Source organism: Pelophylax lessonae (genome assembly GCF_965119305.1).
Source record: "Pelophylax lessonae genome assembly, chromosome: 5".
In the NCBI taxonomy this organism is placed as follows: Eukaryota; Metazoa; Chordata; class Amphibia; order Anura; family Ranidae; genus Pelophylax; species Pelophylax lessonae.
In genome coordinates, this window is record NC_138772.1 from 309978891 (window position 1) to 309990909 (window position 12019).

At 45.0% G+C, this 12019-nt stretch overlaps 1 protein-coding gene across 1 annotated transcript in view; it reads left to right on the forward strand.

The window, feature by feature from the left end:
• Nucleotides 1-12019, forward strand: part of LOC309556754 (UPF0489 protein C5orf22 homolog) — a 137132-nt gene that overhangs the window by 76930 nt on the left and 48183 nt on the right. Inside the window, exon 5 of the mRNA XM_082259250.1 lies at nt 2555-2617. Coding sequence (XP_082115376.1) covers nt 2555-2617 — 63 coding nt within the window. The remainder of the gene's footprint in view (nt 1-2554; nt 2618-12019) is intronic.

Sequence of the window (12019 nt, forward strand, 5' to 3'; positions counted from 1 at the left end):
TGAGCTGCCGTGCCTCCTGAAACGCATGGAAAATGTTCCTGCAGCATTTTCGAAATTGTAACCTGCACGGGAACTGCAAGTGCAGTGCAGGTGCAATTTCCAGTGCAGTTTCAGTGGCATTAACCACTTAAGCCCTGGAAGATTATACCCCCTTCCTGACCAGGGCCTATTTTGCGATTCGGCACTGCGTGAAGTTAACGGACAATTGCGCGGTCGTGCGACGATGTACCCAAATGAAATTGATGTCCTTTTTTTCCCACAAACGGGGCTTTCTTTTGCTGGTATTTGATCACCTGTGTGATTTTTTTGATCATGCGCTATAAATAAAAAAAGCGTCAATTTTGCAAAAATAACAATATTTTTCACATTTTTTTATATGAAATTCCCCCCAAAAAAATTTAAAAATCAAAATGTTTTAACAATTTGTTTTATGCTACATATGTTTGGTAAAAAAAAATCGCAAAAAGCTTATTTTGATTTAGGTTTACGCAAAAGTTGTCGCGTTTACTAACAAAGGGAAAGATTTTTGTCATTTTTGTTGTTTTTTTTTTTTTTTAACGCGTAATGGCGGCGATCTGCGATTTTTTTTTTTTTTTTGCGGTACTGCGACATTGCGGCGGACAGATCGGACCCTTGACTGACATTTTTGACACTTTTGGGGTTACCAGTGACATTTCTACAGTAATCAGTGCTATACATATGCACTGTTACTTTAAAATTACACTGGCAGTGAAGGGGTTAACTTTTTTTTTTTTTTTTTGCGAGGGAGGGGTTATGTGTGTCCCTAGGGGCGTGATTCTAACTGTGGCTGTGGCTTGAGGTGTAGGAACAGTGATCAACGGTCCTACATAGTAGAACCGTATGATCACTATTCCTACACAGGGGAGAATGACAGGCGGCTTGTTTACATCAGCCGCCTGCCTTTCTCCCTCTGCACAGACGATCGCAGAGTGACCGGCGGACATTGGGTCCGCCGGTCACACGCGTGGGGGGGACCGTGACCGCACGGGAGCGCGCCTCCGGGGGCGTGCGCTTGCTCCCTAGGCCCTTACAGGCTAGTGACGTAGTACTACGTCGCTCTGCCTGTGAGGGGCTGACTGCCGACGTAAATAGTCGTGCGGCAGTCGGCAAGTGGTTAATGCACACAGCTTGGGCGTTTCGCTATGCGGGTTGTTGGGGCTGCAGGAACAGGTGCATTCCCGCAGCGGTAATCGCACGCACAGATGTGAACCTAGCCGAATTACAGTTCTGACCTGTGCACTCGACAGTCTTACTGGGTAGGTTACCAGTGTGAACTACACAACATTTTCCCTCTTTTGTTAAGGGGAAGGTTTTTTAGCTACTTCCTGTCTGCATGCAATTACTTCAGTCCTTGTTTTGGACTGATCTCTGCTTATGACAGCGGTTGGCCATGCCTACTCAATGGCGTGTCAGCATGGCTGCTTGTATTTCCCATGATGGGTTCAGGCGTGTTCAGAACCTAGTCCCAACCCACCTGAGCAATCTTGCCAGGATGCCATTAAAGTACACTGCCAATCATGAGCAGCCTAGTCAGGGCGTATGTATGTACAGCTGCGGGCCTGAAAATGCCTCACTGCCTATGATTGACGGTGTGCAGTGATGGCTTCTTGGTGGGATTGCTCAGGTGGGTTGGGACTGGGATCTGAACACACCTGAGCCCATCCCTTTTCCCCATGAAGGACATGTGGCAACACAGGGGGACAGTTGGGAAACAGTTGTCACCCTTTAACAGTATATATGTGAACAAGGTCTTTGTGGCAGGATCGGCTGATGTTTTTTTTTTTTTTTTTTTTAAGGAAAGCTGCAAATTTAAAAAAGATTGAGAACAACTTGAAAAAAAAAAAAACCTAGGTTCTCATACAGATTTTTCCCCAGCATGCATTTGCTTCCACCACCACACAGAGCAATGGACCACTAGTCTACATGTTTCCATGTAAACTAGCTGTAACATAGTAACATAGTTAGTGAGGTTGAAAAAAGACATCAGTCCATCCAGTTCAACCTATGATGCGTGTGTGTGTTTGCTTTTAACCGTACATTGTATACCCCTGTATGTTGTGGATCAATGGCCAACTACCCATATCTAGCAGATGTGCCTACCATTATGAACAGCCAAATCTTTTGCAGATCTGGCTACCTGTAGTTGATAAAGCTAAAGCTTAAAGCTACCCCAGCCTGTTCAAGTTCAAGGCCTTGTGCAAGCATTACATTTTGTGAATGGGCTCTATTACAGGTACCACCAATATTCAATATTTGCCACTCTTAATCTTAATTTTGGCTGATCACTATGATGCATTGTTTATTAACCAATAATATGTTGTCTGAGATTGGAAAATGGTTTCTATTTGCCTGATATTCTGGAGGTCCTGGCACCCTTTACAAGAGATAGAAGCAGATGTGCAGGCATTGTTATGCATCTTCCCAATTCATGGCACTTCAGGAAATTGACAGCATTAAATAATATTATCATCTGTTTTTGTGATCTGTTTTCTATAATTTTGCCTCATGATGCCCTTGTGTTTCCTACTTTTAGGATGAGTACAAAATCTTGCAGGAGCTGTACAGCTTTAAAAAGCCAAGTTCTGATTCATTACAGGTAATGTAAAGTCAGTACTATTTGTTGCATGGAAAACAGATTGTAGAACTTTTCCTTTGGAGCTTTTGTTGTGTGTGTGTGTGTGTGTGTGTGTGTGTATGTATGTGTGTGTGTGTATGTATATATATATATATATATATATATATATATAATAAAACCCCATACACCATACCTCCCAACTTTTGAACTTGACAAAGAGGGACAATTTGGAAAGTGGTGAAATGCATAGCACCCCGCTGCAAAAAGGTTATGTGGCCAGTGGAAAGTCAGCGTGGCCATCGGTGTGGTTTAAAGATACAATGGACTCTCACAGAAAATAAAGTAGGAAACAACACACCGCAAACACATTGAGCATAAAATATCTGGAAAACATAATTTGACAGTGACCATTCTACTGTGACACCTATTGAGCCTACTCTCTGTATATCCAGCACACATATGCCACTGTCCTTTTACTCACAAGCAATGCCTTAAAAACTATGTCTATCAGACACATACAAACCTCAGCACACCTCGTTTTCAAAAAATGAAATCCTTACATTTTCTATGCTTTTCTGCACAGAGCGTACAGTACCTTGAAGAAAAACTTCAGGAGTATATATTGTACTTTTAGTACAGTGGTCAGGAGTATGTCATATGAAGCCTATCATACAAAGTGCAGTGATCAGGAGTATGTCATATAAAGCCTATCATACAAAGTGCAGTGATCAGGAGTATGTCATATAGAGCCTATCATACAAAGTGCAGTGATCAGGAGTATGTCATATAAAGCCTATCATACAAAGTGCAGTGATCAGGAGTATGTCATATAGAGCCTGTCATAATAAGTGCAGTGATCAAGGAGTATGTCATATGAAGCCTATCATACAAAGTGCGCTGATTTAGGAGTATGTCATATGAAGCCTATCATACAAAGTGCGCTGATTTAGGAGTATGTCATATGAAGCCTTTAATGCAAAGTGCGGTGATCAGGAGTATGTCATATAAAGCCTATTATACACAGTTCATTGGTCAAAACTATGACATATACAAAACAGTGTCTATCATGCAGGGATCAGGAGAGCGTAACACAGTGTGCAGGGCTCAGGAATGCGTACTCTACAGACTTCAGGGCTCAGGGGTGTGTGATACAATGTGCAGGGTTCAGGACTGCATGATGCACACAGTGCAGGGGCCAGGATTACATGACACAGAGTCCAGAGGTTAGGAGTGTGTAACACAGAGAGTGCAGAGGTCAAAAGTATTTAAAGGAGTTGTAAAGGCAGAAGGTTTTTTTTTTATCCTAATGCATTAAGATAAAAAGCCTTCTGTGTGTAGCAGCTGTCCCAGCACCCCCTAATATTCACCTGAGCCCCATCTCTATCCAGTGATGTCCACGAGTTCCTTGGCCGGACTCTCCCTCCTGATTGGCTGAGACACAGCAGCAGCGCCATTGTCAATCCAACTCAGCCAATCAGGGGAGAGAGGGGGTGGGGCCGAACAGCAGTTCCATGTCTGAGTGTCTTGCTATGGGGACACTCAACAAGAGGTAGGGGCCAGGAGCATCGAAGAGGGACCCAAGAAGAGGAGGTTCCAGGCGGCCCTGTGCAAATTCACTGCACAGAGGGGGTAAGTATAACATGTTTTGTTATAAAAAAAAAAATAAAATAGGAGACTTTACATTCACTTTAATGCAAAAGCTATTGTACAGAGTACAACCAAAAATGACCCCCTCCTCTCAGTACAAATTCACCACCCCCACAAGCCCATATACCCCACAGTATAAATCTCCCAGTCAGCCCCAGTTCTTTCCCAGTACAGATCCCCCACAGCCCTAAACCCCCTCCCAGCCAACCCCTCAGTTCAGATTTCCCCCATCCCACCACCTTACTACAAAACCCCCCACCCCATCCTTCCAGCTCAATCAGTACAGACTCCCAGTACGGAACACTTCCAACTTCGAGCTCAGAGATCTTCCCCCCCTAAAATCACTCAGCAGTTGCCGGAGAACTAACATACAATGAGAGAGGGAAGTCTTCTCAGCAGTGGATATGACAGGAGTGGGGGAGTAGCATCCCCCTAACCCTGGCACATGAATGAGCCCGCACAATTCAGGACTGTTGGGAGGTTTCCATTTACTGCAGCTTTTACAAAGCTCACTAGTGTGCATATTAAGAAACCTAGTTTTGGGTTACTATCAAACTAAATGGTAAAAGAAAAACATCTGCACTATAAGACTTAGCAAAGATAAGTGGTCCTCATCTTTCCTATTTATGTTACAACTAGTAAATTGAGAGAATGTTAATGAGATCATTTCTAAAGATGCATTCATTTGTTCCTTCACTGGCATCTGCCTTTCATTTTGTGGAGATAGGGGATATTGTTTTTTTACCATGAATAGCAAAGTACATTGTTTTTTTTATCTTTAGTAATTAAGGGAGTAGGTAGGATGCAAAAAAATCTCTCTAGTTTAGCAAAACCAACATTATTTATGTACTTATATTTACCTATGTAGCTCTGTATTCTTTGCTGTGAAATGTAAAGAATAGTGATTTTGTTTTCTATTTCTACTTTCTACAGCATTTGATTCCAAAAACATTTATTATATTGCAGATTACCAATTCTTAGATATAATGGCTGCTTTTGTTTTTTTGTTGGCTTTCTTTCATTCTGTTTTACATGATGATCTAGCCAGTAACTGAGTTGTTTTGCAGATGTAGCAGTTAGAGGGTTGAAACAAACCATTTAAACTGATTCTAAAGACAGAAGTTTTTTTTTTTATCTTAATGCATTCTATGCAATAAGATAAGAATCTTGTGTGTTCAACTCCCCCCACCCCCCCCATACTGACTTGAGCTTAATCTCAATCCCACACTGTGCCCTCATTTTCTCTCTTCCTCATTGGACATGGAGGCAGCAGCAAATCCATTGCAAATCACAGCCTGTGGCGAGGGGGTTGGGTCAAGTCACGCTGTGTGTGTCAATGGACACACAGAGTCCGACTTGGGATCAAGCCCACATTAGTGTCCCCGATAGCAACGTGGCTTGCTATGGGGGTTACTCGAAAGGGGGAGGAGCCAGGAGCGCCACCAGGGCTCCCAGAAGTGGAGGATTGGGGGGTGCCCTGTGCAAAGCCATTGCACAGAATTTGCACAGAGCAGATAAGTGAGGCATATGTTTAAAAAAAAAAAAAAAAAAACTTTTCAATAACTTTAAAACTGGTCTCTGCCCAGCCTATGGGCAAATGATGCCAGGGGCCAGCCTCTCGTTGATCCGAGTGGAAGTCATATGATGTCCTCCCGGATTGCGCCGCATTAGGGCCACGCAGCAGCACGATCTGTCATCAGCTGCGTTCACCAGACATAGCCGATAACTGATCACTTTACCAGCCCGTTGACGATACCATGTGACTGCTGTAACCAATCACAGTAGGTCACATGACAGTTGTAAACAATGAATAGCTTCCTGTCAAGCCATTCATTGTGTAAAATTGTGTCGCTAGCTGTGATTGGTCACAGTGATCACATGGTACAGACTGGGCCAATCATAGCCCATCTGTACGATGTGATCAGCTGTGGCCAATCACAGCTAATCACAACAAAACAAACCGAATGAATCAATTTCATTCAGTAAAATGCTTGCATATTGCCATGAAATTCATTGCTATAAGCAAACATACTGTGTAAAAAAAAAAAAAATACTGATCACTTTCCCAGAGTAGTATGATGTTACTATGGAAACATTATATTGCTCTGGTCAAAGTGTGTAAAAAAAAAAAAAAAAAAAAAAAAAAAAATCGTAAAATACCTTATTTACTAAATACCTTGGACTGTCTACATTCCAGAAAGGGGTCATTTTCGGGATATCTGTACTGTCCTGACATTTTTGGGCCTCAAGAAATGAGCTGTCAGTACATCAGGATTGATCAATTTTCATATATATATATATATATATATATATATATATATATATTTATATATATATATATATATATATATATATATATAGCATAGTTTGTAGACTCTAACTTTCCTGCGGACTAAATAAAATACACAGATTTTGGTTATTTTTAACCAAATAAATGTAGCGGTATACGTTTTGGTCTAAATTCATGAAGAAAGATTATTTATTTGCAATATATTATAAATGAAACAAAAACATTTTTTTGTTTCTTTAGCAAAAGATAAAAAAACCCAGTGGCGATTAAATACCCACAAAAGAAAGCTCTATTTGTGTGAACAAAATAATAAAAATGTAGTTTGGGTACAGTGCTGCATGACCACACATTTGTCATTCAAAGTGCGACAGAGCTGGAATATTGGACTGGGCAGGAAGGGGGTAAAAGTGCCCTGTATTGAAGTGGTTAACACTGACGGGGGGACTTAGAATGATCAACTTTTATTTACGTAAAACATTAACTCCAAAGGGAACAAAACTGTTGCTGTAACTGCTTAAAAATGTTAGCTTGAGTTTGACTTTATTTGTTAGTGTATTTAAATCTGTTAATACTGACAATGCTAAGACCCCGTTCACACTGGGGCGATCTGACTTGCTGGGGCGACCTCACAGGTCGCGGTGCGCAGCTCGCACCGCGACCTCGGAGCGGCCGGCAAGGACTTCATAACATTGAAGTCAATGCAGGTCGCTCCAGGTCGCCCCAAAGAAGCTCCGGACCCTTTTTCTAAGTCGGAGCGACTTGTGTCGCTCCTATTAGAACGGGTCCACAGCTTCTCTATGGCAGGCGACCAGGTCGCCTGACAGGTCGCCCCAGTGTGAACAGGGTCTAAAGCCATAAAGGTCTCTTTGTTGCTCCTCCATCCAGAGTGTGGTCACTGTAGTACAGAAGGTGTGTAACTGGCCAGATCATCAGGGGAATAAAGCTTAAAGTAGAACTACAGGCAAAACATTTTTTTCTCTAGCGCTCATTGACAGACGTAGTCCTCGGTGATACACCACCTCCGGGTTATGTTGCCTCCACAGGAGCAGGACTAGACAGGAAATTAAAAAGCTCTGGCCACACCCTAGGGGCAGTCCCAGAGGGTATATCCTCTCTCTCTCTGCCTCAGCAAATCAGTTATTTTCTGTCTAGTTAGGAGTAAGGACCTAGATACCTTGCTGGGATCTTAGGTCCTGGCAAGATTTTTTTCTTAAAGGATTTTTTAGACAGCTTTTTTTCTCCAGTGTTCCTGTGAGATCTTCAAGCAAGAAAGCTGAACTGGGCGACGGGCTGGATGTTGAGATCCGGTGGTCACCCCAGTTCAGCCTACGAGCGCGTGCAGGCCATAGCTCCGCGCTGGGTCGGCCGCGACAAAGTCCCATTAAAGGACTGACCCCGCGAGTTAAACGTCTCGCTGAAACGCCAAAGACCATGAGTCACGGCGTCCATATCGGTCGACAGCCCTCCCGCCCCGGTGGAGAGGGGTACTGTCAGGAGTTGGTGCCCGCCTGGTTCCGGTATGGTGAGTAGTATGTTCCCCCTTTTCCCCTGACGGGTCTTGTGGTGAACGCGGGCCCCTCTCTGTATGGTAAGATAGAGTCCCTCTCTATCCTATAAATGACACAGATCCTCCTACTTTGAGTGTGATTTTATGTGCAAAAAGCCAGGAGGCTTGGTTTGGGAGCTAACAATCTAATTGTATACATGTTAAAAAGATTATAATCTGTGGCATTCTGGGAATCTTACGGTGATAAGAATAAGCTACCTACCAGTCAGAAGCCACGGACATGTAGACTGCCTTCCTAATCAGATCTCCAGCTATTAGCAGGCCTCCCGAATGGCCATGCGGTCCGCCAGGGCCGGTACCGCCAACCACGCCAAATCCCCATGCAGAGAGAGTGTTGTGTGCCCTGCAGCACACCGCTATTCAGTATAGGCCGCCGCCATTTTTTTTGCTGGATCGCACGAGCCGCCATTTTGGCGTAGCCTCGTGTCTCCAGCATGGGGGCGGCCATGTTTGAGGTGATCCAAACACCTCGTGGAGCTAGGGGAGGCGCCGGAAGGCGTGCAGAGGGGCGGAGCCGCCTCCTTTCTTCCTGGGCAGCCAGCCAAAAGACTTCCTGTTTGTCAAGACAGCGCTGTAACCTGTTGCAGTTAAACTCTGAGCATCAAGTGGTGAGCCTGGGGGTCTATCTCTCTCTCTCTCTCGATCGATGGGGATCCCTAGCAGGTCACACTAAGGGGCTTTTTGTGGCGCTGGGGGTCTGAAAAAAAAAAAAAAAAGTTTTTTATTTTTGAATTATATTATCCAGGAAGTGACTGGAATTATCATGGACCCTGCCACACATATTCCCCCACCTGTTTCCCTCGAGGGGGCCACGGGACCCGCCGGTGCACAGAGTGTAGAGTCATTTACAGCAATTTTGGAGTCTATGGTGGCTCGGGTGGAGGCGGCCTGTCAGGGACGGGGGTCAAGGAAGCGACCCCCGCCTACCCCTATACTATCTGACACCTCTGACTCTGATTCAGAGATGGTCACTGCAGTTGCAGGTTCCTCTGCAAAGGCTGTTATCCCAGGTAAAGCCCCCTCAGACAGTAAGGAGGACGCTTCTTCTCCTGCTATAATTCAGGAAGAAGCATTGGTGGACGCACTAGTTGTGGCAGTGCAGGAAACCTTAAAACTTGAGGCTTTACCGGCAGAGGCAACTGAAACAGAGATTCCTTTTGGTACTAATAAGCCTATCAAAACGGTGAAGGTTTTTCCTGTACCCAAATGTTTCGGTAATCAGATTAAAGGAGAATGGGAGCATTCTAAACGTACCTTTACTATTTCCAAGCGTATTGCTAGACGCTATCCGTTTGAGGAATCCATCATTAAGAAATGGACGGTACCACCAGTGGTGGATCCACCTATTTCCAGGCTGAATAAAGCCACGGTTATCCCAGTGGAGGACACTTCGTCCTTTAAGGATCCGGTGGATCGAAAGATGGAAGCAGAGTCCCGCACCATCTTCTCTCTGATAGGGTCAGCATTTAGACCAGTAATTGTTATTGGTCTAGTTTCCCAGACACTTACGGAATGGGCGAAAATGGTACGCCAAGACCTTAGGGGAAAAGATATTCCCCAGGAGACATCTGATTTGATGGAACAGATTATACAAGGGCTACAGTTTATCTGTGACGCAGCCTTGGACACTACTCCCTTATTAGGGCATGCATCTATGTCAGCGGTGATCCTCAGACGTGTGCTGTGGTTAAAATGCTGGTCAGCTGACCTAGGTTCCAAAAAGACCTTGACAAATCTCCCTTTTCAGGGGAATCGTCTATTTGGGGCCAACCTAGATGAAATCATCAAGGATGCCACTGGGGGCAAGAGCACTTTTTTGCCACAGGCTGCTAAAGCTAAGGGACCTCGCAACAAGCGAGGACCTTTCTTTACCGCCCATAAAGGGCGCCCGGCTGGTACTAGCGGGAAAGGCAAGACTCCTCCAGGAGGGTTCAAGAAGGGCTGGTCGGACAAGCAGAGGACCAACCCAGCCAAACCCGAAGCAAAGGAGTACACAGCCTGAAGGTGCGCCCCCACCCGGTTTCAGGGTGGGGGACGTTTTCACCGGTATTCAGGACATTAGATCGAGCTTCAACCACTACTACCGGTGCGATTCTTCCCTTCCAACATTTAAGTACTACAGGAAGCGGTAGTTACCGTTCCCTGAATAGATCTTTTCCTTTACCTTTTCCTAAGATTAGTCCCTATACCTCACAGGAATCGGATCTGGTTGACCAGATAGGCCAAGTAGCCTCTAGTCGGGTGACTTCGGTCCCTGAGGTTCAACCAGAAAAGATCACCCTTCCTGATAACAATCAGGTATCTGATAAATGTGTGGGAACAGAAAACGACCAGACTTTCTCGGATGGTCGGGGCCAGATACCTCTAGGGACGCCTGGTTCAGATTCTATCAGCGCCAGTGGTCCTAGAAATTCTAGGCTGGCCTCCTCAAGCCGGCCTGGCCGACTTGGACATGCTAGTCGCAGACGTTCCGTGGGAACTTCGTCTCAGGGAGTGTCTGTGGTCTCAAGGACCAATTTACCATCATGCTTTTCAGTCGCTGGGTTTAATGGCCTGGCCATTGAGACCCAAGTACTGAAGGACAGAGGTTTGTCTACTTCAGTCATTCCTACCCTTATTAAAGCAAGGAAAGCGACTTCCAGCAAGGTCTATTATCACACATGGAAGACTTATATTGCGTGGTGCGAATCTTTAGGATTTCCTCCACGTACCTATTCGGTGACTCGAATATTGGCCTTTTTGCAACAAGGGGTTGAGCAGAAGCTAGCCTTGAGCACCATCAAGGGTCAAGTTTCAGCATTAGCAATCTTCTTTCAGAAACCTTTAGCTACCAAGTCCTTGGTGCGGAATTTCATCCAGGGGGTGTGGCACCTGGCTCCTCCAGTCCGCGCGCCCTTACCGCCCTGGGATCTTAATTTGGTTTTGTCGGTTCTACAGAAACCTCCCTTTGAAAACATCAGGGAGATTCCCTTGCTTACTTTATCCCAGAAGGTGGCCTTCTTGGTGGCTATTACTTCTGCTCGCAGGGTGTCAGAACTGGCTGCATTATCATGCCAGTCCCCATACCTAGCGATTCATAGGGATAAGGTAGTACTTCATCCTAAGCCATCTTTTCTTCCTAAGGTGGTTTCAGATTTTCATCTGAATGAAGATATTGTACTACCTTCCTTGTGTCCTCAGCCCAAGCATCATCAGGAACATGCGTTGCATTCCTTAGATGTGGTTCGGGCAATCAGGGTATACCTGAAAGCTACGGAATCATTCCGTAAGACGGATTCACTTTTTGTGATCACGGATGGCCCCAGAAAGGGTTTGCCTGCATCTGCCGCGACCATTGCCAAATGGATTAGACAAACGGTGGTACAGGCTTATTCTATTAAGGGTCAGAGTCCTCCGTTCCCTGTTAGGGCGCACTCCACTCGAGCGCTCAGTACTTCCTGGGCCTTTCGCCATCAGGCGTCAGTGGTCCAGGTATGTAAGGCGGCCACCTGGTCGTCGGTACATACCTTTACAAAATTCTATAAAATTGATGTGACGGCATCGGCGGATGCCTCATTTGGCCGCAAGGTTTTGCAGGCCGCAATTTGAGGAGACCGGTGGTCTACCTCGAGGGTTTTTTTTTCTGTTTGAAAAAAAAAAAAAAAATTTCTCTTTTTTGTTGAGTCTCATCATTAAGGATGAGCATTGTAAACTTCTAGTTGGCACCGGTTGGACCTTCTAGATTGGGATTTGATTTCCATTTTCCCACCCCTCATTTGTGATACTGCTCTGGGACGTCCCGAAGGTGGTGTATCACCGAGGACTACGTCTGTCAATGAGCGCTAGAGAAAAATGGATTTTTGTAAAATCTTACCGTAAAATCCTTTTCTCTTAGCTCATTGACAGACGTAGTCCCCGCCCCTCTGTTTTTGAGTTGGGT